General features: G+C 40.0%; 1 protein-coding gene across 2 annotated transcripts in view; it reads right to left on the bottom strand.

Moving 5' to 3' along the window:
* HIBADH (3-hydroxyisobutyrate dehydrogenase) overlaps window positions 1–16,423 on the bottom strand; it is a 257,836-nt gene extending 241,413 nt beyond the window's left edge. The window contains exons 1-2 of one of the 2 annotated variants that reach the window (XM_043463330.1): window positions 16,215–16,423; window positions 5,223–5,383 (exon numbers count right to left, since the gene is read on the bottom strand). In XM_043463330.1, coding sequence (XP_043319265.1) covers window positions 5,223–5,383; window positions 16,215–16,305 — 252 coding nt within the window. In that variant the 5' untranslated portion in view covers window positions 16,306–16,423. The remainder of the gene's footprint in view (window positions 1–5,222; window positions 5,384–16,214) is intronic. The other variant, XM_043463329.1, reaches the window with a different exon arrangement.
* Between the last annotated feature and the right edge of the window lie 5,229 nt (window positions 16,424–21,652).

The following is a 21,652-nucleotide window of genomic DNA, read 5'->3' as shown; positions in this document are numbered from 1 at the left end:
TAAAGTATATAATGTGATGGTTTTCAGGGTATTTGCAGATATGTGCAACCATCAAAATTTTAGAACTTTGCATCACTTCAAGAAAAAAATCCCGCATCCATTTGTTACCTCTCTCTTGTGCAAGCATCCCTCTTTTCCACCCAGCACTAGGCAAACACAAACCTACTTTCTGTCTCTATAGCTTTCTCTGTTCTGGATTTTCACGTGTCACTGCTTCATTCCTATTCAATGGTGGAATAATATATCATCGTATGGGTACACCACATTTTTCTTATCACTGATGGGATATCTAGGTTGTTTCTGTCTTTTGGATATCATGAAAAATGTTGCCACTTATATACAAGTTCCTGTGTGGGCACATGTTTTCATTCTCTTTCACATATACCTAGGAGTAGAATTACATTCTCATCAGCAGTGTGTGATAGTTCAATTTTTTCACACTTGTCATCTGATTTTGTGATTCTAGCCAACCTAGGGGGTGTGGAAATCTCATTGTGAATTTGATTGCATTTCTCTAATGACGAAAGATACTGGCATCTTTTCATGTGTATATTGGCTGTCTGAATACCTTCTTTGCGGAAATGTCCATTCAGATCCATTGCCCACTTAATTGAGTCACTTGTCCTGTTTGAGTTGCACGGCTTCTTTACACATGCTAGATACAAGTCCTTATCAGATACATGATTTCAGTTCAGTTCAGTTGCTTAGCACTGTAGGACTCTTTGCAACCCCATGGACTGCAGCATGCCAGGCCTCCCTGTCCATCACTAACTACCGAAGTTTACTCAAACTCAAGTCCATTGGGTCAGTGATGCCATCCAACCAACTCATCCACTGTCGTCCCCTTTTCCTCCTGCCTTCAATCTTTCCCAGCATCAGGGTCTTTTCAAATGAGTCAGTTCTTTGCATCAGGTGGCCAAAGTACTGGAGTTTCAGCTTCAGCATCAGTTCTTCCAATGAATAGTCAGGACTGATTTCCTTTAGGATGGACTGGTTGGATCTCCTTGCAGTCTGAGGGACTCTCAAGAGTCTTCTCCAACACCACAGTTCAAAAGCATCAATTCTGTGGCGCTCAGTTTTCTTTATAATCCAACTCTCACATTCATACATGACTACTGGAAAAACCACAGCTTGACTAAACGGACCTTTGTTGGCAAAGTAATGTCTCTGCTTTTTAATATGCTGTTTATGTTGGTTATAGCTTTTATTCCAAGGAGCAAGAGTCTTTTAATTTCATGGCTGCAGTCACCATCTGCAGTGATTCTGGAGCCCCCAAAAATAAAGTCAGCCACTGTTTCCACTGTTTCCCCATTTATTTGCCATGAAGTAATGGGACCAGATGCCTTGATCTTAGTTTTCTGAATGTTGAGCTTTAAACCAACTTTTTCACTCTCCTCTTTCACTTTCATCAAGAGGCTCTTTAGTTCTTCCTCACTTTCTACCATAAGGGTGGTGTCATCTGCATATCTGAGGTTATTGACATTTCTCCTGGCAATCTTGATTCCAGCCTGTGCTTCATCCAGTCCAGCATTTTGCATGATGTACTCTGCATAGAAGTTAAATAAGCAGAGTGACAATATACAGCCTTGATGTACTCGTTTCCCGAGTTAGAACCAGTCTGTTGTTCCATGTCCAGTTCTAACTGTTGCTTCTTGACCTACACAGAGATTTCTCATGAGCCAGGTCATCTCTTGAAGAATTTTCCACAGTTTGTTATGATCCACACAAAGGCTTTGGCATAGTCAACAAAGCAGAAATAGATGTTTTCCTGGAACTCTCTTGCTCTTTCGATGGTCCAATGGATGTTGACAATTTGCTCTCTGGTTCCTCTGCCTTTTCTAAATCCAGCTTGAACATCTGGAAGTTCATGGTTTATGTACTGTTGAAGCCTGGCTTGGAGAATTTTGAGCATTATTTTACTAGTGTTGTGAGATGAGTGCAATTGTGCAGTAGTTTGAACATTCTTTGGCATTGCCTTTCTTTGGGATTGGAATGAAAACTGACCTTTTCCAGTCCTGTGGTCACTGTTTTTTGAGTTTTTCAAATTTGCTGGCATACTGAGTGCAGCACTTTCACAGCATCATCTTTTAGGATTTGAAATACCTCAATTTGAATTCCATCACCTCCAATAGCTTTGCTGGTAGTGATGCTTCCTAAGGCCCACTTGACTTCACATTCCAGGATGTCTGGCTCTAGGTGAGTGACCACGCCATCGTGATTATCTGGGTCATGAAGATCTTTTTTGTATAGTTCTTCTGTGTATTCCTGCCACCTCTTCTTAATATCTTCTGCTTCTGTTAGGTCCATACCAATTCTGTCGTTTATTGTGCCCATCTTGGCATGAAAAATTCTCTTGGTGTCTCTAATTTTCTTGAAGAAATCTCTAATCTTTCCCATTCTATTGTTTTCCTCTATTTCTTTGCATCGATCACTGAGGAAGGCTTTCTTATCTCTCCTTGCTATTCTTTGGAACTCTGCATTCAAATGGGAATATCTTTCCTTTTCTCCTTTGCCTTTTGCATCTCTTCTTTTCACAGCTATTTGTAAGGCCTCCTCAGCCAACCATTGCCTTTTTGCATTTCCTTTTCTTGGGGATGGTCTTGATCATTGCCTCCTGTACAATGTAACGAATCTCCATCCATAGTTCTTCAGGCACTCTGTCTATCAGATCTAATCCCTGTAATCCATCTGTCACTTCCACTGTATAATCATAAGGGATTGATTTAGGTCACACCCAAATTGTCTAGTGGTTTTCCCTCCTTTCTTCAATTTCAGTCTGAATTTTGCAATAAGAAGTTCATGATCTGAGCCACAGTCAGCGCCTTGTCTTGTTTTTGTTGACTGTATAGAGCTTCTCCATCTTTGGCTGCAAAGAATATAATCAATCTGATTTCAGTATTGATCATCTGGTGATGTCCATGAGTACAGTCTTCTCTTGTGTAGTTGGAAGAGGGTGTTTGCTATAACCAGTGCGTTCTCGTGGCAAAACTCTATTAGCCTTCGCCCTGCTTCATTCTGTACTCCAAGGCCAAATTTCCCTGTTACTCCAGGTATTTCTTGATACATGATTTGCAGATATTTAATCCCATTCTGTGGGTTATCTTTTCACTTTCTTGCTCGTGTTCTTTGGAGCACAAAAGGTTTTCATTTTGATGAAGTCTTTTTATTTTTATTTTGTTGCTCATGATCTTGGGTATCATACCTAAAAGTCCTTTGCCAAATCTAATGTCATAAAGATTTACCCTCATGTTTTCTTTTAAGAGTTTTCTAAGTTACTTCTTTCGGGAGCTACTATTCAACCTACTGTATACTCACTAACCATATAATCTATTGTAATAGATAACTATTATTTACTTCCAACAAATTTCAAGGGTGGAGAACAACATATTAAGTAGGGTGTGGTATATAATCATTACTGCCCTGATACCATCTGATCCAAAAGAAATCTAGGCATTTTATTGTCTAGTAGTCTAGGTTGTAGATAGGTTAATAGGTAGCTTATTTCAGAATCATCAAGGAAGTCACCACAGATACACTTAAAAATGTCTCATACATAAATTTCATTAGTTAGTGACTATATGTCATATAATTAAAAGAGTTAAAACTCCAAAGTCAAAGACGGACCTTGGTTCATATCCTGGCTCTTGCCATTCACTCACCGTGTAAACTTGGGGATGTTATTTAACTTCTCCAAGCATCAGTTTCCTGAAAATACTTCTGTTGCGAAGATAAAATTAGATAATATGTACAAAATATTTAGTAAGGGACCTGACACATAGTAGGGACTCATTAAATATTAGTTTTTTTTCTCTCCCTTTTAAAATGTAAACGTCTCCTTCACTCAAGTATAAGTCTTATTCTTAAGGTGACCTTCCTTCGCATCTACCCAAAATTAGCAACACTAAAAAAATCAGAATTTTGTTAGGGAATGCCTCACTCTCTTCAGAGTATGAGGCAATTCAGACAGAGCATCAGAAAGCTCCAGCAATCTGGGAAGCAGCAGCAAAGAGATTCACAAAGGGATGATGAAAGTTTCAGTTCTCCACAGGCAAGCTGTTCAGGGCTACAGGAACAGAGGGAAGAGTAAGGGCATTAGAAACAATCTGAAACGCCCTAAGCATCTGCTTTGTCAGTCCACGGTAAATCAGCTTCCATTCAATTTCTACCTTTCTATCACTAGAAGGGGGAGGAAGAGGAATTCATGGGATTTTTCATAAACACACACACACATGAAAACTTCTGGAATATTAGTCTCCAAAATGCCAAAAGATTTTCCTATTGTTACTTTGATTAAATTCTGTATTTAATAGATATTTCCTCTGTTTAGAGATCATGTACCATTGTTATTTTTACAAATAAATACATAAACTATTGGAAAGTGCCAACATCAAAGATGTGTTATCCCAAAAAGTAATATTCATCTCCTGAAAAAAACAATTAATTCACCCTAGACTGAATATCAACTTGGAACTCCTGTCCACCCTTGAAGATGGTAATGGCCAACCTTTCCCAGAACAAAGAACTGATCAAATCTCTCCAACAAGTCTAAGTCCCTAGCTACTTAAGAGCATCAGTAAGCCTGGTAGCACACTGTCAACATCCAGAGACTATATGTGCCTAAGCAGCCGCAACCCTACCCTGAAAAGTTCCAACATGATACTCACACATCCTCACACAACACTGCAACCACCCCCGTCTGGCACACAAACCACAAGGGAGAAGGAGACAGACGATATCCAGTTCTACAAACGGCCTCCAAGTTACCTAAACCTGCTCTTCGCATACACACTGCGTCTTCTCAGTATTTATTTCAAGTCTGTTATCTAGAAGTTTATTTGTTCTCTAACTTTTTTCTATATTCCTCAGTATTTTTTAGTATTCACCCACCTCTGGGATTGCATCCAGCCCTCAGTTACCACTCTACACCTTATACAAGAAGAATTTCCTTCATATCTTGGCAGGGGGGGGAACCTCTAAATTTGGTTACTAGTACACAGTCTCCCGCACATGTGTGTGTGTGTGTGTACATGTATTTTACATATTATATAATATATACATATGTAATCCTACATATAAAGAAATAAAATTAACAATGAGTTAACTTTACAAATCCATCATGTATACTTCCAAACAGCTCTTACTTACTTGAATGTCAAACACCAAAGTCTGAAAAACATTTTTAAACATCAATATCTTAAAAGAAACTTAAGAAAACGCCTTACCTGTTCACCTGCATCTAGAAACTCTTTGCATGCATCAGGGAACACATCATAAATAATAAGTGGATAGCCATGTTTCATGAGATTTTTTGCCATTGGATTCCCCATGTTGCCGACTCCAATGAATCCAACTGGAGTCTTAGAAGCCATTGACCTAGAACACACTGATTTCAACACATTAGTTTTAACAGAAGCAGACAATGTTTTATTTTAAATATTCACTTAATATTAATAAGTCATTGTTATCTTGACATTTTCTATTAAAAAACTTTTTAAAGGAGAATTTTAAGCTAAAGATCATTTAAAGATATCAACAATGTACACGCAGACTAACTTCTGAATATACAGTTCTCTAGGAATAATCATAAAATTTTAAGTAATCTCCCTTCTACTTTCTACCTCTACAACATCCCTTTACTATTTTAACAATAAACTTAATAATGTTACCATGTACCTATTATTTACGTTGCCTGTTCAGTGAAGTATCCTAAATTCTCTTATCTGTATTACCCTCTTTAAAAATGCGTACAAAAAAACTGAAAGTATTCAATAAAACCTGTATCTTGGGCAAGCACCAAGAATGGAAAAACTTTTTAGCTTCCCACCTTCACATTTATAGAAACTACTCCCTCCAATGGTATGAAAAAACAATTGAATAAAATGTTAAACCCAGAAGAATGTATTTCAACTTAAAAGTCACCAGTTTATAAACGGGGTCTAGGAGAGACCAGGGGGACACTTTCATGGGCTTTCCATGACAACAGTAACAGTCTCAGGACCTTGGGCTAACAACTCCAGGCACTTTCAGAGAAGAGGCATTTTCACTCACAGAAAAAGAAAATTGTTCTTAAAAATCTGTATACAGCTTTTGATTTTATTTTCTTCCTTTTCATAGAAGACTTTGTGAAATCACACTGGGGCATACAACTAAAGGTAATGCTTTTTGCAAGACAGCAGAGAAGTTCTGCATTAGATGGTGTTACTACTCCTTCAACAAGTATTTACTGCATGAAGTTCTATGACACAAGCAAGATATGGTCCTTGCCCTCCAAAAGTTCACAGTCCAGTGAAAGAAAGCAAAATAATTCAACTTGCCTTTTCTCCTATCATTTCCCAGCTTTATTATTTCTTTTTCTTTCAAGGACTCCAGTTTTAAAACTGTGTAGTGTTTAGTAAAGGGTATACTGACTAATCACAGTAACACTTTTTAAGTTTCAGATCCTCTCAACTGATGGATCCCTGCTCTTCCTTCAACTCAATCTCAATGTAATGAGATTTCCTAAAAGCAGATTATTTGAAGCCCTAATGCTTAAGAAAAAGAGGTCATCTTGGGTCAGAAGCATGTTTAATTCCTATGAACTCCATGTCTGTCTCTACCATTTCCATTAAAGATGGGTGTGCTTCCTCTGCATCACCACCTTACCAGTGCTGAGTTTAACATGCTGGGCATGACAGGAGTCCTGTGCCTAACTTTCTGGTTCACACGGGTTTAATGACAGAGAAATGACTCCTCACTGAATTTTTATTTTCATATTAAGTATACTTTGTAAGAGAACTCTCATAAATACTAGTAACTAGTGTGCCTGACTACTGTGTTAAGCTTGAAAAGGTATAATTTAACTAAGAACATTAGAAACTAGAAATATTATTATTTAAATGCAGTTAACTTTAACAGGCAACTTTAACAGTTATTGTTTAACTAAGTCAAACAATAACTATGGCAAAGTAAAACCATGATTTATTCACACATTCAATAAACATGAAGCAATCATTTGTACCATGCCAGATGCCATCAAAGACACAAATGACACACAGTCCTTGCTTTCAACAAGCTTAAAACACAAGAAGACAACTAGGTACAGACACTACAACATGAAAGTAAAAGATCAAGTATAAAAATCAATGCTGATACTAAAGGAGAACCTGCAAAAAACAGCATTTGACCTGAGTATTTTAGGATGGGCAGGCTTTCAAATGGAATGAAAGTAGAAACAAAGGGAGTTCCATACAAAAAAGGAATGAGTATGCATATGAGCGTAGGCAAGGAAATAGGAAAGCCAAGAAAAAAATGAATACTAAAAGTTAATAGTTGTGGCCATTTTATTACATGCCAGACACCGTACTAAGCACTTTATAAATAGCACCGTCATTACATCCCATCATTAAGCCTATCTTCCAGTTCAGGTCCCTGACACTTAGTTTAAATAAAACACACAGATTCAAGTTGTTGTAATGCCAAGATTCAAATCCAGCCAATCTGACTCTAGGTTCTTCATTTTTAACTGCCATCCACTCTTCCTACAGGACACACACAGAAACAAAAGAGCAAGATTAAGATTGAAAGAAAAAAATGCAACCGTAACATGGCTGCAAAGTATGCTATAAACAATTTGACTGTATTTTGGCAACCCACTCCAGTGTTTTTGCCTAGAGAATCTCATGGACAGAGGAGCCTGGTGGGCTACAGCCCATGGGGTTGCATAGTCGGACACCAGAGTGACTAACACTTTCACTTTCTGTAAGCAAGTGGTGGTACCACAGACTGAATGTTTGGTAACCCCAAAATTTCTATGTTGAAAAAATAACCCCCAATGTGAGGGTATTTGGAGGTGGGGCCTTGAGGCAATGATTATCAGATCATGATGGAAGAACCCTCAGGATGGCATTAATGCCTTTACAAAAGAGGCCGCAGGGAGCTCCCTTGCCTCCTTCCACCATGTGAGGACACAGTGAAAAGATGGCTGTCCTTGAACCAAGAAGTGGGTCCTCACTTGACACTAAATATACCAACACCCTGATTCTGGACTTCCCAGCCTCCAGAACTGTGGGAAATAGTTTTCTGTTATTTATAAGCCACCCAGTCGATGGTATTTATTTATAGCAGCCCAAACAGACTAAAACAGGTAGTTACTGAAAGGGCTGAGTGAGATAAATGACCTGATCAAACCCATGCTTTAAAAGGAGAGAGACAGAGCAGCAGTGTACAAAATATAAACTGTTAAGAGCAGCCTGGAGGCAGAAAGACCAATATAAAAGTGACTGTCTAAAGTCTCAGTCCATTCCAGCTGCTGCAACAAATAAACCATAGATTGTGTGGCTTAAATGACAAGTATTTATTTCTAACAGACCTGGAGCTGGGGGAGTCCAAGATGAGGTAGGCAACAGATTCAGTATCTGTGAGAGCCCACTTCCTGGCTTGTAGATGACCCATCTTCTTGTATCTCTGGAGAGTAGAGAGAGAACACAGGCTCTCCTGCCTCTGTTTAGGACACTAATCCCACTCATGAGGGCTCCAACCTTATAACCCAGTTATTTCTCAAAGGCCTCAGCTCCTAATACTATCACAGTGGGGATTAGGATTTCAACACATGAATTTTGGAGGGCTGCAAACATTCAGTCCACAGTTAAGTTCAGAGCTAATAAAGGGCAGTGTCATAGAAAATACAGATAAGAAAAATTTTTCAAATATAGTAATAAAAGGACACAGTAGTAGGCCTCATTATAATGTAATAATGGAAGAAATAATGGAAGAAAAGACAAAGCAACAGAAACTATCCAAAACACAACACAGCGACAGAAAAAAGAATTTTAAAAATAAAAAGAACATCAGTGAGCCATGAGACAGCTTCAACCAGCCAAATACACAACAAAACTGGAGTCCTCAAAGGAGAGGAAAGCAAAGTGGAGACAGGAAAAGTATGTGAAGAACTAATGAGCAAAATTTCCAAATCTGATGAAAACCATAAACCCCACGCATCCAAGCTCAATGAACTCCAACACAAGAAACATGAAAAAAACTACAAGACATGTCACAATCAAAACGTTCAAAAGCAACCAGCAGAAAAAAGACATTATGTACAGAGGAACAGAGAGAAGAATGAAGGCAGATTTACTGTCAGAATCAAAATGAGTGAGAAAATAGGAGAGCATTATCTCTAAAGGACTGAAACAAAAAATGATCGTCAAGCTAGGATTCATCTAGCCAGTGAAAGTGTACAATTATAGAAACCTGAGTATGTAGGGGTATGAGGAAATTGGCAGGAAAGGGATGAATGGATATAATCACTATCTTGATTGTCATGATGGTTTCCCAGGTACATACATGTCAAAACCCATCAAACTCTCCACATTAAATATGTGTAGTTTATTGTAGGTCAACTATATTGCAATAAAGCTGCTTTTAAAAAGTCAACATGTTTACAAAAAAACAACCAAGAGAAGACATTCCTCAGTCCAAAGATTAACTAAAATGATACATCAACCAAACCCAGCATGTGAAATATGGATGGATCTGAGGTGCCAGGGAAGCATTAAGACATTTAAGGAAAATAATGAAATTTTATATATAAGCCATACATTAGGATGATAACCAGGGAAGTTCTAACTGCCTTGTTGTTGTTGTTTAGTTGCTAAGTCATGTCTGACTCCTTGCAACCCCATGAACTATAGTCCGCCAGGCTCCACTGTCCATGGAATTTTCCGAAGCAAGAATACTGGAATGGGTTGCCATTTTCTTTTGCAATCCTGACCTAGGGATCTTTGCATCCTCCTGACCTAGAGATCAAACACACGTCTCCTGCATTGGCAGGTAGATTCTCTACCATTGAGCCACCAGGGAAGCCTGCTAATTGTCTGAGATAGTGGTAATTTGGTTATGTAGGAGACAGTTCTTAAGAGATTCATGCAGAATCATTTAGGGTTGAAAGTGTCATTGTGTCTGCATTCTACTTTCAAATAATACAGGTGGGATATGAACATGTTTGGAAAGAAATAAAGCAAACCTGGGAAAAGGTTAACAACTATTAACACTAAGCAAAGAGTACATAGATGTTCGTGGCATTATTTTTTCAAAACTTTATGTTTGAAATTTTTCATGAAAAAACAAGGGGGGAAAACTTACCAAATATATATGCGAAAAGATAAAAATAAAAAACATGACCAAACACAAATAACTAGGAAGAACACGTGAAACACAAGATAGAAATAGGGCTATTTTACTTTATATGCAAATAACTTTAAAATCTATAAGAAAAATTTAAATAACCCATTGTTTTAAAGTATGCCAAAATCACAAAATGACAGTTAACAGAAAATACCAAAAAAAAACTTTTTAAAAATGTTCAACGGATGGGGAATAAGTGTAAATCTATGGCTGATTCATATCAATGTATGACAAAACCCACTGAAATGTTGTGAAGTAATTAGCCTCCAACTAATAAAAAAATTAAAAAAAAAAAAAAAAGAAAAGAAAAGAAAAAATGTTCAACGTCTGTCATAATTAGAATAAGGCAAACAAAGCAAGGTAGTATCATTTTCACCTATCAGCTGGACAAATGTGTTTCTCTGATAAAACGCACAACTGGTTAGGAAGGACTGATAAAAACATATACTCTTGTACACAGTAGAATTGTATTTTATGTCAACCCTAGGCAGCAATTTGAAAAAAAGATCTACATTTGAGCCTCATTATAAAATTCAAATTTAAAAATGTGCATACTCTTTGAAACAGTAATTCCATTTCTAGGAATATACGCTATATGTAAGGGGTCAGCACACTTTATCTTAAAGGGTGAGGGATAAACAATTTCAGTTTGGGGCCATAAGGCCTCTGTCACAACTATTCAACTCATCCACTACAGTTTTACAGCAGCCATAGACAATATAGAAACAAGTGGCTGTGCTTATTTTCCAATATAGTTTTATTTACAAAAACAGAGGTCCAGCTGTTGGGCCACAGTGTGCTGACTCCTACTATATATAAACTCTAAAAAACACAAAAATGTAATTTACTATAGGAATGTTTGTAACAACAGAAAAATTATAAATAATAATACTGCAGATGGTGACTGCAGCCATAAAATTAAAAGACGCTTACTCCCTGGAAGGAAAGTTATGACCAACCTAGACAGCATATTAAAAAGCAGAGACATTGCTTTGCCAATAAAAGTCCGTCTAGTCAAGGCTATGGTTTTTCTAGTAGTCATGTATGGATGTGAGAGTTGGACTGTGAGGAAAACTGAGTGCCGAAGAATTGATGCTTTTGAACTGTGGTGTTGGAGAAGACTCTTGAGAGGCTCTTGGACTGCAAGGAGATCCAACCAGTCCATCCTAAAGGAGATCAGTCCTAGGTGTTCATTGGAAGGACTGATGTTGAAGCTGAAACTCCAGCTGTGAAGAGCTGACTCACTGGAAAAGACCCTGATGCTGGGAGATTGAGGGTGGGAGGAGAAGGGGGTGACAGAGGATGAGATGGATGGATGGCATCACCGACTCAATGGACATGAGTTTGAGTAAACTCCAGGAGTTGGTGATGGACAGGGAGGCCTGGCGTGCTGCAGTCCATGGGGTCGCAAAGAGTCAGACACAACTGAGTGACTAAACTGAACTGAATACATATTAATAGGACATTTAATTTATATAACTAAATATACATTAACAGGGCCCTCAATATTTCATAGAAAATCAACACAATGAAATATTATGTAATGTTCACAAGAACATGGTATATCTATCTAAAAGTATAAGGAAAAAATCTCCAGGATATGTTAAGGCAAAAGAGTAAGATTCAGAACATTATATGTAGTAACATACAGTGTTTGAGGAGAAAAAAGGAATTGCTGTTTAGTTGCTAATTCATGTCTGACTCTTCTGCGATCCCATGGACTATAGCCTGCCAGGCTTCTCTGTCCGTGGGATTTCCCAGTCAAGAATCCTAGAGTGGGTTGCCCTTTCCTTCTCCAGGTGATCTTCCTGATGCAGGGATCAAACCCACATCTCCTGCATTGCAGGCAGATTCTTCACTCCTGAGCCACAAGGAAGTCCGTAAAAAAAAAAATACACATGCATTAAATCCTTTCAAATTTCTGTAAGCTACATAAGAAACAGCAGTTACAGCTAGAGAGTTGGACTGACGGCACAGAATTTCACTTTTCATTCTATCACCTTTTGAGTTTTTAGCATGTGCATATGGTAAAACAACTTTTATAACTACTTCTATAATAAAACGTGCCCTGGTGACACACAGTTTGTTAAATAATGTTACATGAATGAATTACTAACTAGAGAGAGGTTTCATCAAATGGGGATAAAAATCAGTGCTAAAACAAAAGATAATGATAAAATGGATCCAGCAAAGAATTAATTTAATTTGTATTGCAGCAACCATTAAACAAACATTTCAGGTTTACTCCCCAATATCCTTTCCTCCCAGACCTAGAGTCAAGCTCCAAGTTATCTAAACCAATTATGTACTGCCATCTCTCTGCAACTGACTGTTCACAGACTGATAACATTGAATAAAAGATTTAGAGAAGCTCTGAAAAATATGAATATGTACTAGGAGATGAAACAGAGATTAAAGAAATGATTATATCTAATCAGCAAACCTCTGTGATTCTCAGTACCACCACATAGGTGGCAACCAGGAGGAAGAAATAGCCAGAAAATTTGGCAAAGTTAATCTCTAAATGGATAGCTGTAAATTTACAGGTTATGACTGCTTTCTCCAATGAGACATGGACAAAATTACCCATATCTTGTTAACACTGTCAAACCAAATCAGGCTACTCCAAGCATAAAAATGCAAAAACTGGTAACAGGTTAATTATTTTATATTTCCAAAAGTTTTTTTTTTTCCCTTGCATCGAAGTAATTCATTGTAGAAAACTGGAAAATCTGAAAAAGGTGCTTCCCTAGTGGCTCAGGGGTAAAGAACCTGCCTGCCAATGCAGGAGACACGGGTTAGATCTCTGGGTCGAGAAGATCCCATGGAGAAGGAAATGGCAACACTCCAGTATTTTTGTCTGGAGAAGCCCATGGACAGATGAGCCTGGTGTGCTATAGTCCATGGGGCCACAAAAAGTCAGACATGACTTAGCAACTGAACAACAACTAACAAAGTCATAAGGAAAAAGTTAATTTCACTACACAAAAATAACCAGTTCGCTTTTTGTATAGCCCTACCAGTCTTGGGGGGCAGGAGGAGAAGGGGACGACAGAGGATGAGATGGCTGGATGGCATCACCGACTCGAAGGACATGAGTTTGAGTAAACTCTGGGAGTTGGTGATGGACAGGGAGGCCTGGCGTGCTGCGCGATTCATGGGGTTGCAAAGAGTCAGACATGACTGAGCAACTGAGAGGAACTGAACCAGTCTTCTGAATGCATTTTTTAAATTATATCACGAGACATGTTGTATATACAACTTGGTGTCCTACTTTATCACATATTATGTCATAAGCATTCCTTTTGCTTTAATGCTATGTATTACTAGACTAAGGGTAGTGACTCTATAAAGGCCTTCATTATTTGGATCAAGTTATTTTAGAAATACAGTTGACCTCTGAACAAGTGGGGGTTTTGTGACGCTCCTCACAAAATCCAAATATAATTTGTAGTTGGCCCTCCACATCCATGGTTCCAAATCTGCAGATTAAACCAACTGTAGTGCAAATTCACTGAAAACAAATCCATTTGTAAGCTGACCCTTGCAGTTCAAACCCATTTTGTTCAAAGGTCAACTGTATTTTCCTTATGCAATTTTAAGGTCAACTTTTGGTCCCAAGGTCACGTGCAGTTTCTCAGAGCTTCGTGTGCAACCGTAGAAGCTAATGCAAAGAGAAAAAAAATGCCATTAGTCTTATTTACACAAGGAGTTATGCTGTTTTAAAAGCAGATTTCATACACACACAGCGTCAATAATAAAGAAGTGTATTCCCATTTGTCTATAATTCTGGCTAATTTTCCCATTCTACTTTTGCTCAGGTGGTCACTTTAAGATGATCTGTTACAAATTTATTTTTACTTATGCTTGTTAGTGAATCACAATGGCTGTAGAGGGTCAACATCTGTAATTTTTTTGTCTGTACAAAGAAGTCTGAAACTAAATTTAATTACCCTTTAAGATAAAACACAAAACTTACTTTTATTAAATGGTGATGTATGGCTAGTCTAATGCTTCTCATTTTTCTATTTCCTTTTTAAAGTTTTAAATATTAAAATTAAGATATGCTATTAACCAGTAACTACTAGATATTATTTTTTTCAAACTGTAAATAACTGTACAGATCTTTATAATATTACCCTCCATATGATATAAACATGTTAAACATACCATGGAGACAAACAGCCTACAGAATTTAGCACACTAAATAATGTTACTATTTGAACTTGGCTGTTTTTCTTAATGTCCCTAGACTCCAAACTGGCATGTAATTTTTAAGACTCCAACATCAAAAAAGTTAACACTTTTGCAGTAAATTAACAAAAACATTTAAAACAATTCCAGAGTAAGAATACTGAAGCATTTCAAACAATCATCACACACACACCAAAAAAAAAAAAAAAATCAAAATTTGTCACTTATCTGTATTATTACAATGTATTTGGGTAAATAACAAGATTACATGCCAAAGTAGTCTATCAATGTTTCAAGGTAGGCCTTTCCAGTCTAGAGAAGCATTTATTATAGTCAAAAGCCTCTGACTCCTCTTCCATGAATTTTAAGAACTTTCGTAACTCTAAAAGGTACTTCAAGGGTTCATTAAAATATCATTAGAACACCTTGTAAAACCACTAAACAGCACATATGTCTTCTTTGACTAATCAAAACTGAAAGAATCATACATTCATCTGAAAACTGGTGCTACATTTACTACTGCAGAAAAGTGACTTTTTTTTTAATATCTCCAATGTGCGAGGCATTTTCTGTAGTTCAATAGATGTAGATGAAGCAGTGGTTACACTCAAGTTTGACAAATTCTGTGAGTTTGTATCTTATTACTGTGATTCTGTATCAGACATCTGTTTTCTCTCATCACAGGGAGCTTTCTTTTTTCAAACCAGACAGGAAATCCACTCTTCTGCTTAGGTTTTTACTGAGGGATAGGAAGGGAGGCTGTTAAGAACTCAATTCTCAGCCTGCTATTTTTTTTTTTTCAGTGAGGATCAGAAAAAAATTAATACCAAGGCTTTCTCAAAACTCTCAAGTATGAGCGTGTTAAACAGTGCACTGTCAAAACTAAAAATTTTTACAGGAAGACAATGGCAGTGTCTGCACAAACCAATCAATTTTTCAATTAAACAGGAATCCTGTTGTAGAAGAAACATGCAGGAATCAGGAAGAACCAAGGACTACTTTCTAGGTCCTGTTGTAATATCCTAATTCACTTATCCGAGAGGCTTTAGGTTCTTTCCTCTGAAAAATGAAAAGACTACTAGTTCTCTGTGGGTCTAAAAAAAATTGTTTCTTCCTAAATCGATGGTTAGCTTCCATAAGTTATGATGATACGGAGGGTGGAAGGGGACGGAAGCAGGATAGCTTCAGGCCACAATTATAAGGACACAAAGTATTCTGGTTAATAAATTGACAGAAGTGCCATCTTCAGGTGGCACAGTTACAGAGAACTTGGGGGCCGGAGGGCTGGCGGGGAGGGTAAGGAGGCCGCCTGGCCACCCAAAGGTGACTTAAAACTTTGCTGGAAAGACTGTCTGATCATCTGGTCTGTACCGACTCCATTTGTGTAAAAACATCTAAACAGTTAAGGCAGTTTAACAAAAATCAGGTCTTGCGGCCAGACGGCGCGCCCACCCGGGGCGTTGAAAGGCCAGCCAGCGCTGCAAGGCCAGGGGTCGCCAGCGTGGGTACGGGGTCGGCCGTGGGGCTGGGGCCTCCAATTGTCCTCAAAGTCCTAACTTCAAAGAAGCACGAATCGGACCCAAACACTCCTCCCTCTATCCCAAGCTCTTCGCATTACCAAGTCCCAGAAGGACGCTAAACCCTATTCATGTAGATCCAGGTGGGGAGAGTTGGGAGACGCACTGGCGGGCGCGAGCCGCGGCCGCAGAAGAGCCTAGGCCTTGGAACCAGGCAAAATGTTGGGTTTTAAGCCCCGATCTAATCGCAGCGCCTCCCGTGTAAAAAACCTCTTCGGCGATCAGGGAGCGAGAAGCGGGCGACTGGAGGAGGGACGGGGGAAGAAGGAGCGAGGTCCTTACCCACTGCAAGGCTGGCCACTGCCGGAGGCTGCCGGCGGCTCCAATACCGGAGGCCGGAGGCGGCTCCACGGAGCCGTAAGGAGGCTGCCATGCTGCCCCCGCCCCGCCTCCCCACGGTGACCTCCGCGGCTCCCGGCTCACCCACTGACTGCCAGGGTGCGTGGTACGGCGGGCGGGCTCGGCTGCGGCGTGGGGCCGCATGCGCACGCGCTCTGCCGCTCGGGGCGGACACCTACCCACGAGGGGAGGAGCACGGAGCCGAGAGGCGTGACCCGGCGGGACGCGGCCGTCAATCTCCTTACAAACAGGGAAGGAGGTCAATCAGACGTCCCAGATCTCTCCGCCCTTTGAGAACCACCAATAGGGGGGCGGACACCTCCCTGGCCCCGCCCCCAAGTTCCTCCCTTATTTACGGACTGCGGGTTGGAGTCTCCTTGTTTACCAAAACCCAGAGGGCGAGTGGGAGGCGGTGGCTGTCACTCAGCGCCTCCTTGCAACACCTGCCCCTCAGAACCGCCTCTTCGAGTGTTGTAACTGCACGTGTTGCTTCCTTGCAGACAAGGACAGAACTTTGGCTCGCGGCAGCTGCTGCACTATTTAAGCAAGAGCAGAAATTCCCAAGCTTTCCAAAAACAGTGATCCCTTTTTAACTTCAATAAAACGTGGGCCTCTTGATGTTAGCATTTGTGTTTTTAGTGTCTATTCATTGAGAAACAAACACAGAAATCTACCATGAATGCAATAACTTTATCAGACTCAGTTGATTTTAATTTGCCGAATAGTTTCTCCATAAATTTGAAAAATTGTAGGAAAACAATACTGTTTTCTTCGAAGTATAGAATTGCTAGGAACTTGCTCCTCGAACATATATTTCTCTAATGTTTGAAAATTCTGCATCCATTACATTTAAGGAAAGCTGAGCACCAGAATTGATGCTTTTGAACTGGGGTGTTGGAGAAGACTCTTGAGAGTCTCTTGGACTGCAAGGAGATCAAACCAGTCAATCGAAAAGGAAATCAGTCCTGAATATTCATCGGAGAGACTGATGCTGAAGCTGAAACTCCAATACTTTGGCCACCTGGTTCGAGAAGCCAACTCATTGGAAAAGATCCTGATGCTGGAAAGGATTGAAGGCAGGAGAAGGGGATGACAGAGGATGAGATGGTTGGATGGCATCACCAACAGGATGGACTTGAGTTTGAATAGGCTCCGGGAATTGGTGATGGACAGGGAAGTCTGTCTTGCTGCAGTCCATGGGGTCTTAAAGAGTCAGACACAACTGAGCAACTGAACTGAACTGAAAGGCAAATGAAAGTGCAGAAAGTATGTTTGTGTGTCAGAAAGGAGATTTATTCATTCTTCTATCTGTGCTTCGTGTACATATTTGAATCTCTGAAACCTTTGGCGATGATTATAGGGCTTCACTTCCTCACTGACCCCATGGAAGGTTTGGGAGCCATGGACACCCAAAACAAAGACTTGCTGCTTGTTTATTTTTGTTTTTGTTTTTATGGGAAAGTAGTACAGAAGGAAGGGGGCTTCTCAGGTGGCACTGGTGATGAAGAACCCGCCTGCAAAGTCAGGAGATATAAGAGATACAGGTTCCATCCCTGGGTCAGGAAGATCCCCTGGAGGAGGACATGGCAACCCACTCCAGTATTCTTGTCTGGAGAATTCCAGGGGCAGAGGGGCCTGGCAGGCTATAGTCCATAGGGTTACAAAGAGTTGGACAGGACTGAAGCGACTTAGCACACCACACAGTACAGAAGGAAAGAGAGTGAGAACAGACTAGGGCAATAGAAACCACTCTGCTGAATTCATTTTATTTATTCACTTGCCTAGGTTGTTTTTACCCAACCTTTTGATCTAAGTAGCAGAATCAACAGATTTGACTTTTTTTAACCTCCACTGCAGCCACACACAGGAGTTCAAAGTATCTAAAGGAACTGGATGATTTCCAAGTATGCTCTCTCAGGGTTCTTGGCATGGTAGCAGTGTTTCCAAAAACTGGTACAGAGTGCAAGATCCCTATTTGTAACTGATAGAGAAGCAGTTCTTTTCTTTGACTTTCTCTCCACCCCAGCCCTCTACTCCACACAAACCAAAACCAAGGAAAGGAGGAAGATAGGGAAGAAAAAATTATTTCAGCCATGGGGACAGTCTCCTAGATTTGGGTCCCCACCCAAATCTACTTACCAGTTTCTGGAGCATTTCCTACCTGATCATCTGTTGCTGGTTTATTTAGGTTTCAGCTTGGATAGACCTCCTGCAAACAATGAACTACAATTGTTAATGCTACAAGCAATGTAGCACTACAGGTTTATATAATTGTTGACATGCAGTCTGCCTTTCAACTATATGAGCCTGGAAAGCAAAGGTATTTAGAAAACAGGCCCACATATCAATTGCTTGCCCAACTCCTTAAGTTTATATCTCAGTCCTCTTGAGATTTTATATCCAATCAGATGGATTTTGTTGTTTTTATTGTGAGGTACAGTGCTTGTTTCTCTAAATTGTTTGTAGGACTCTTCTCAGAAAATGAATGTTTCTTTACAAAAGTCTCTTCTTATGAACTGCTTTCTCCTAGGACTGAAAGGGAGAGAAGAAATAACTCAGAAAGAAGAGGAAGCAGACCTAAAGCTGCACATGAGGGCTTTTTAATTTTTTTTTAAAACAAAATGCATGTGTTGGTTTTGAAAAGGGACTGAATGGCATTGAAAGTTTGATTTGTTTTGCTCAACTAGGACCAGGGGTGAGTTACAATTTCTCCATATTCCTACATCGTGTAGTTTAGTATAGTTTCTCAAAAGCCCTATTTGCTTCATAAATTAAGGCTCTGAGATTTTCATAGAAGTTTTCTCATAAGCACCTTGATTTTTTAAAGTAACTTTTCCTATTTGAAGATGCTTACAGATCTTAATGTATCTGAAAAGACAGTTACTCCTATGGCTGGCTTTACTTGATTACCTTCCTGATGTTTTTGTTGGAAAGGCCCTGTAACTTCTCCCTAAGTCACTGCCGTGTAGTTTTGCTTGAAATTGTGTTTTAGTGCATTTCAGGATCTTTACTTCTGCCTCTGGAAAAATACAGTAGATATATTTTTCTCTTTTCCTCCCACACAGTACAACTGAAAACTCTGGACATTACGTCTAAAATAAACATACTGAAACCAAGTCCCTCTAAAACCAAATTCCCTTGGTAGGTCTGTGATTAATCTCTCTATCCAAAACTTTATTCCCTTTCTTATCCTGCCCCTGTACCCCTCAAGACTGAGGAGTTTCAAAGAAAACGTGCGGCGGGGGTGGGCCGGGGGGAGAGTTGAAACTGATCGGGACCCCTCAGGGTCTTCCGAGGTACAAAAGCCCCTGCATGTCCCCCATTTCTCATTTGAAAGGAAAAAAGTCTTTAATTTCCATGGCCATCACTGAGTTCTAAAGAGCAGGTTCAAGCAGTTAATGAATGATTAATCACAGGAATCCCTCCTAATGGGACATTGATAACAATCTGATGCACATCTCTGAGTTGCTCAATAGAATCTAAGACCCTCACCCAGGTAGAGGATGGTGACTTATGTGCTGACTGCAAGCAGGTAGACCCCAGACTAGTTGGAATCAGAAAGTTGAGATTCCTGAAACGTCACCCTCACCATCAACTGATGTGAAGGTCCACAAGTTGATTATGCATTCTACAGCCCTCTCCCCTAATACTGTCTAAAAAGTATTAGGTTTAAAAATGCTGTCTGAAAGCCATCAGGGAGCTCAGGTGTTTTTAGCATGAGCTGCCTGTTTCCCTTGCTTTAAATAAACCCTTACTTTACTGCAAACACTCACTGTCAGAGTTTGGTCTTCTGCACACTGGGCACACAAGTCCTTGCTCTAAAACAATAAGAAGACTCTGAAAAGTGAAGAAAAGAAGGCATGCTAGCTAGAGACCTCAAGATCCAAATAGGTACACAGAGGCAAGTTCTTGGATTTTCATTTAGCATTTTATATCACATACAGGGTACTGGAGAATCCCAAAACCAGAAATCCCAAATAGTCAAGAAGCACAAACCCAAATGCCCCAGTAAAAGACTACTTTTGTTAGCCAAAGTGCCAAAAAAAGGGGCAGCCTAGCAAGATAGAAAACCTTTAGAGAATAACCACACTACTGCAGACAAATACCATATAATAAAAACCTATGGCCCCAGTCACACTCACGCCAGTAAAGGCTAGGTGAGGAACCAACTTCCACACCCTCAAGGCCATAATGAGACACCCCAACATCTTAACAGCCCAATCTCTCTACACTTCAGCTCCATTCGTGTGTTTCAGAGAAAGCCAAGTAGAGAGCCAGGATTTTTCCCACTGCTGGATAGTAACAAGTACCCATTCACACATTCTCCCCTGTCCTCAAGATTTCATTGGAAACCACACGGTAAGCCTTCCACCCCTACCTGATAGTAAGAGTCAGAGGGCTGTGTGGAATGGCTGGACTTCCTCCACCATCAGAGGTAAGGAGGCTACCCCTCACTGCCATGGTGTCAGTGGAGGCCACCTAGAGAACACTCCTACCCTCCTAGGCTAGGGGCCTAGCAGTGGAAGCCCAGTGGGGAGTTGAAATTCCCGCTACCACTTAAGAGCAATGAGGAGCCCCAGCCGCCCCCCGCCCCGAGTAGGTATCAACAGAGGCAAAAACTGGAGCCTAGACTTCTATCCCTACCCCTGGCATTAACAAAGACAACGCCCCCCTCCATTCCTTCACCAGAGCAGTGTCAGGAAAGCCAGCTAAAAGAGGGGATTAAAATAAGATCCAGAGTGTCACTATACCCAAAGCATTCAGGCTTCAATCAGAATCATTCATCATACCAAGAACCAGAAAGACTGCAAACTAATAAAAAGAAAATGTCAATACAAAGGTGACAGAGAAGTTAAAATTATTTGAAAAACATTTTAAAGCAGCCATCAAAAAATGTTTCGGTAAGCAGTTAGAATACCCTTAAATGGAAAAAAAGGCGGGGGGGGGGGCTTCCCTGGTAGCTTAACTGATAAATAATCCACCTGCAATGCAGGAGACCCCAGTTCAATTCCTGGATCAGGAAGATCCCCTAAGAAGGGATAGGCGACCCACTCCAGTATTTACAGGCTTCCCTGGTGGCTCTGATGGTAAAGAATCTGCCTGCAATGTGGGAGATCTGGGTTCAATCCCTGGGTTGGGAAGATCCCCTGGAGGAGGGCATGGCAACCCACTCCAGTATTCTTGCCTGGAGAATCCTCATGGACAAAGGAGCCTGGTGGATTACAGCCCATGGGGTTGCAAAGAGTCAGACATGACTGAGTGACTAAGCACATTAGCACAAAAAAAAAAAAAAAAAAAGAAGAAGATATAACAAAGAAATATATGAAAATTTTAGAGTTGAAGAATGTAATAACTGAAAGAAAAAACAAACCCTCAAAGAA

Source organism: Cervus canadensis, chromosome 3 (assembly GCF_019320065.1).
Source record: "Cervus canadensis isolate Bull #8, Minnesota chromosome 3, ASM1932006v1, whole genome shotgun sequence".
NCBI classification, from domain to species: domain Eukaryota; kingdom Metazoa; phylum Chordata; class Mammalia; order Artiodactyla; family Cervidae; genus Cervus; species Cervus canadensis.
Note: the sequence above shows the minus strand (reverse complement) of the source record. Positions and strands in the feature narration are given on the sequence as shown.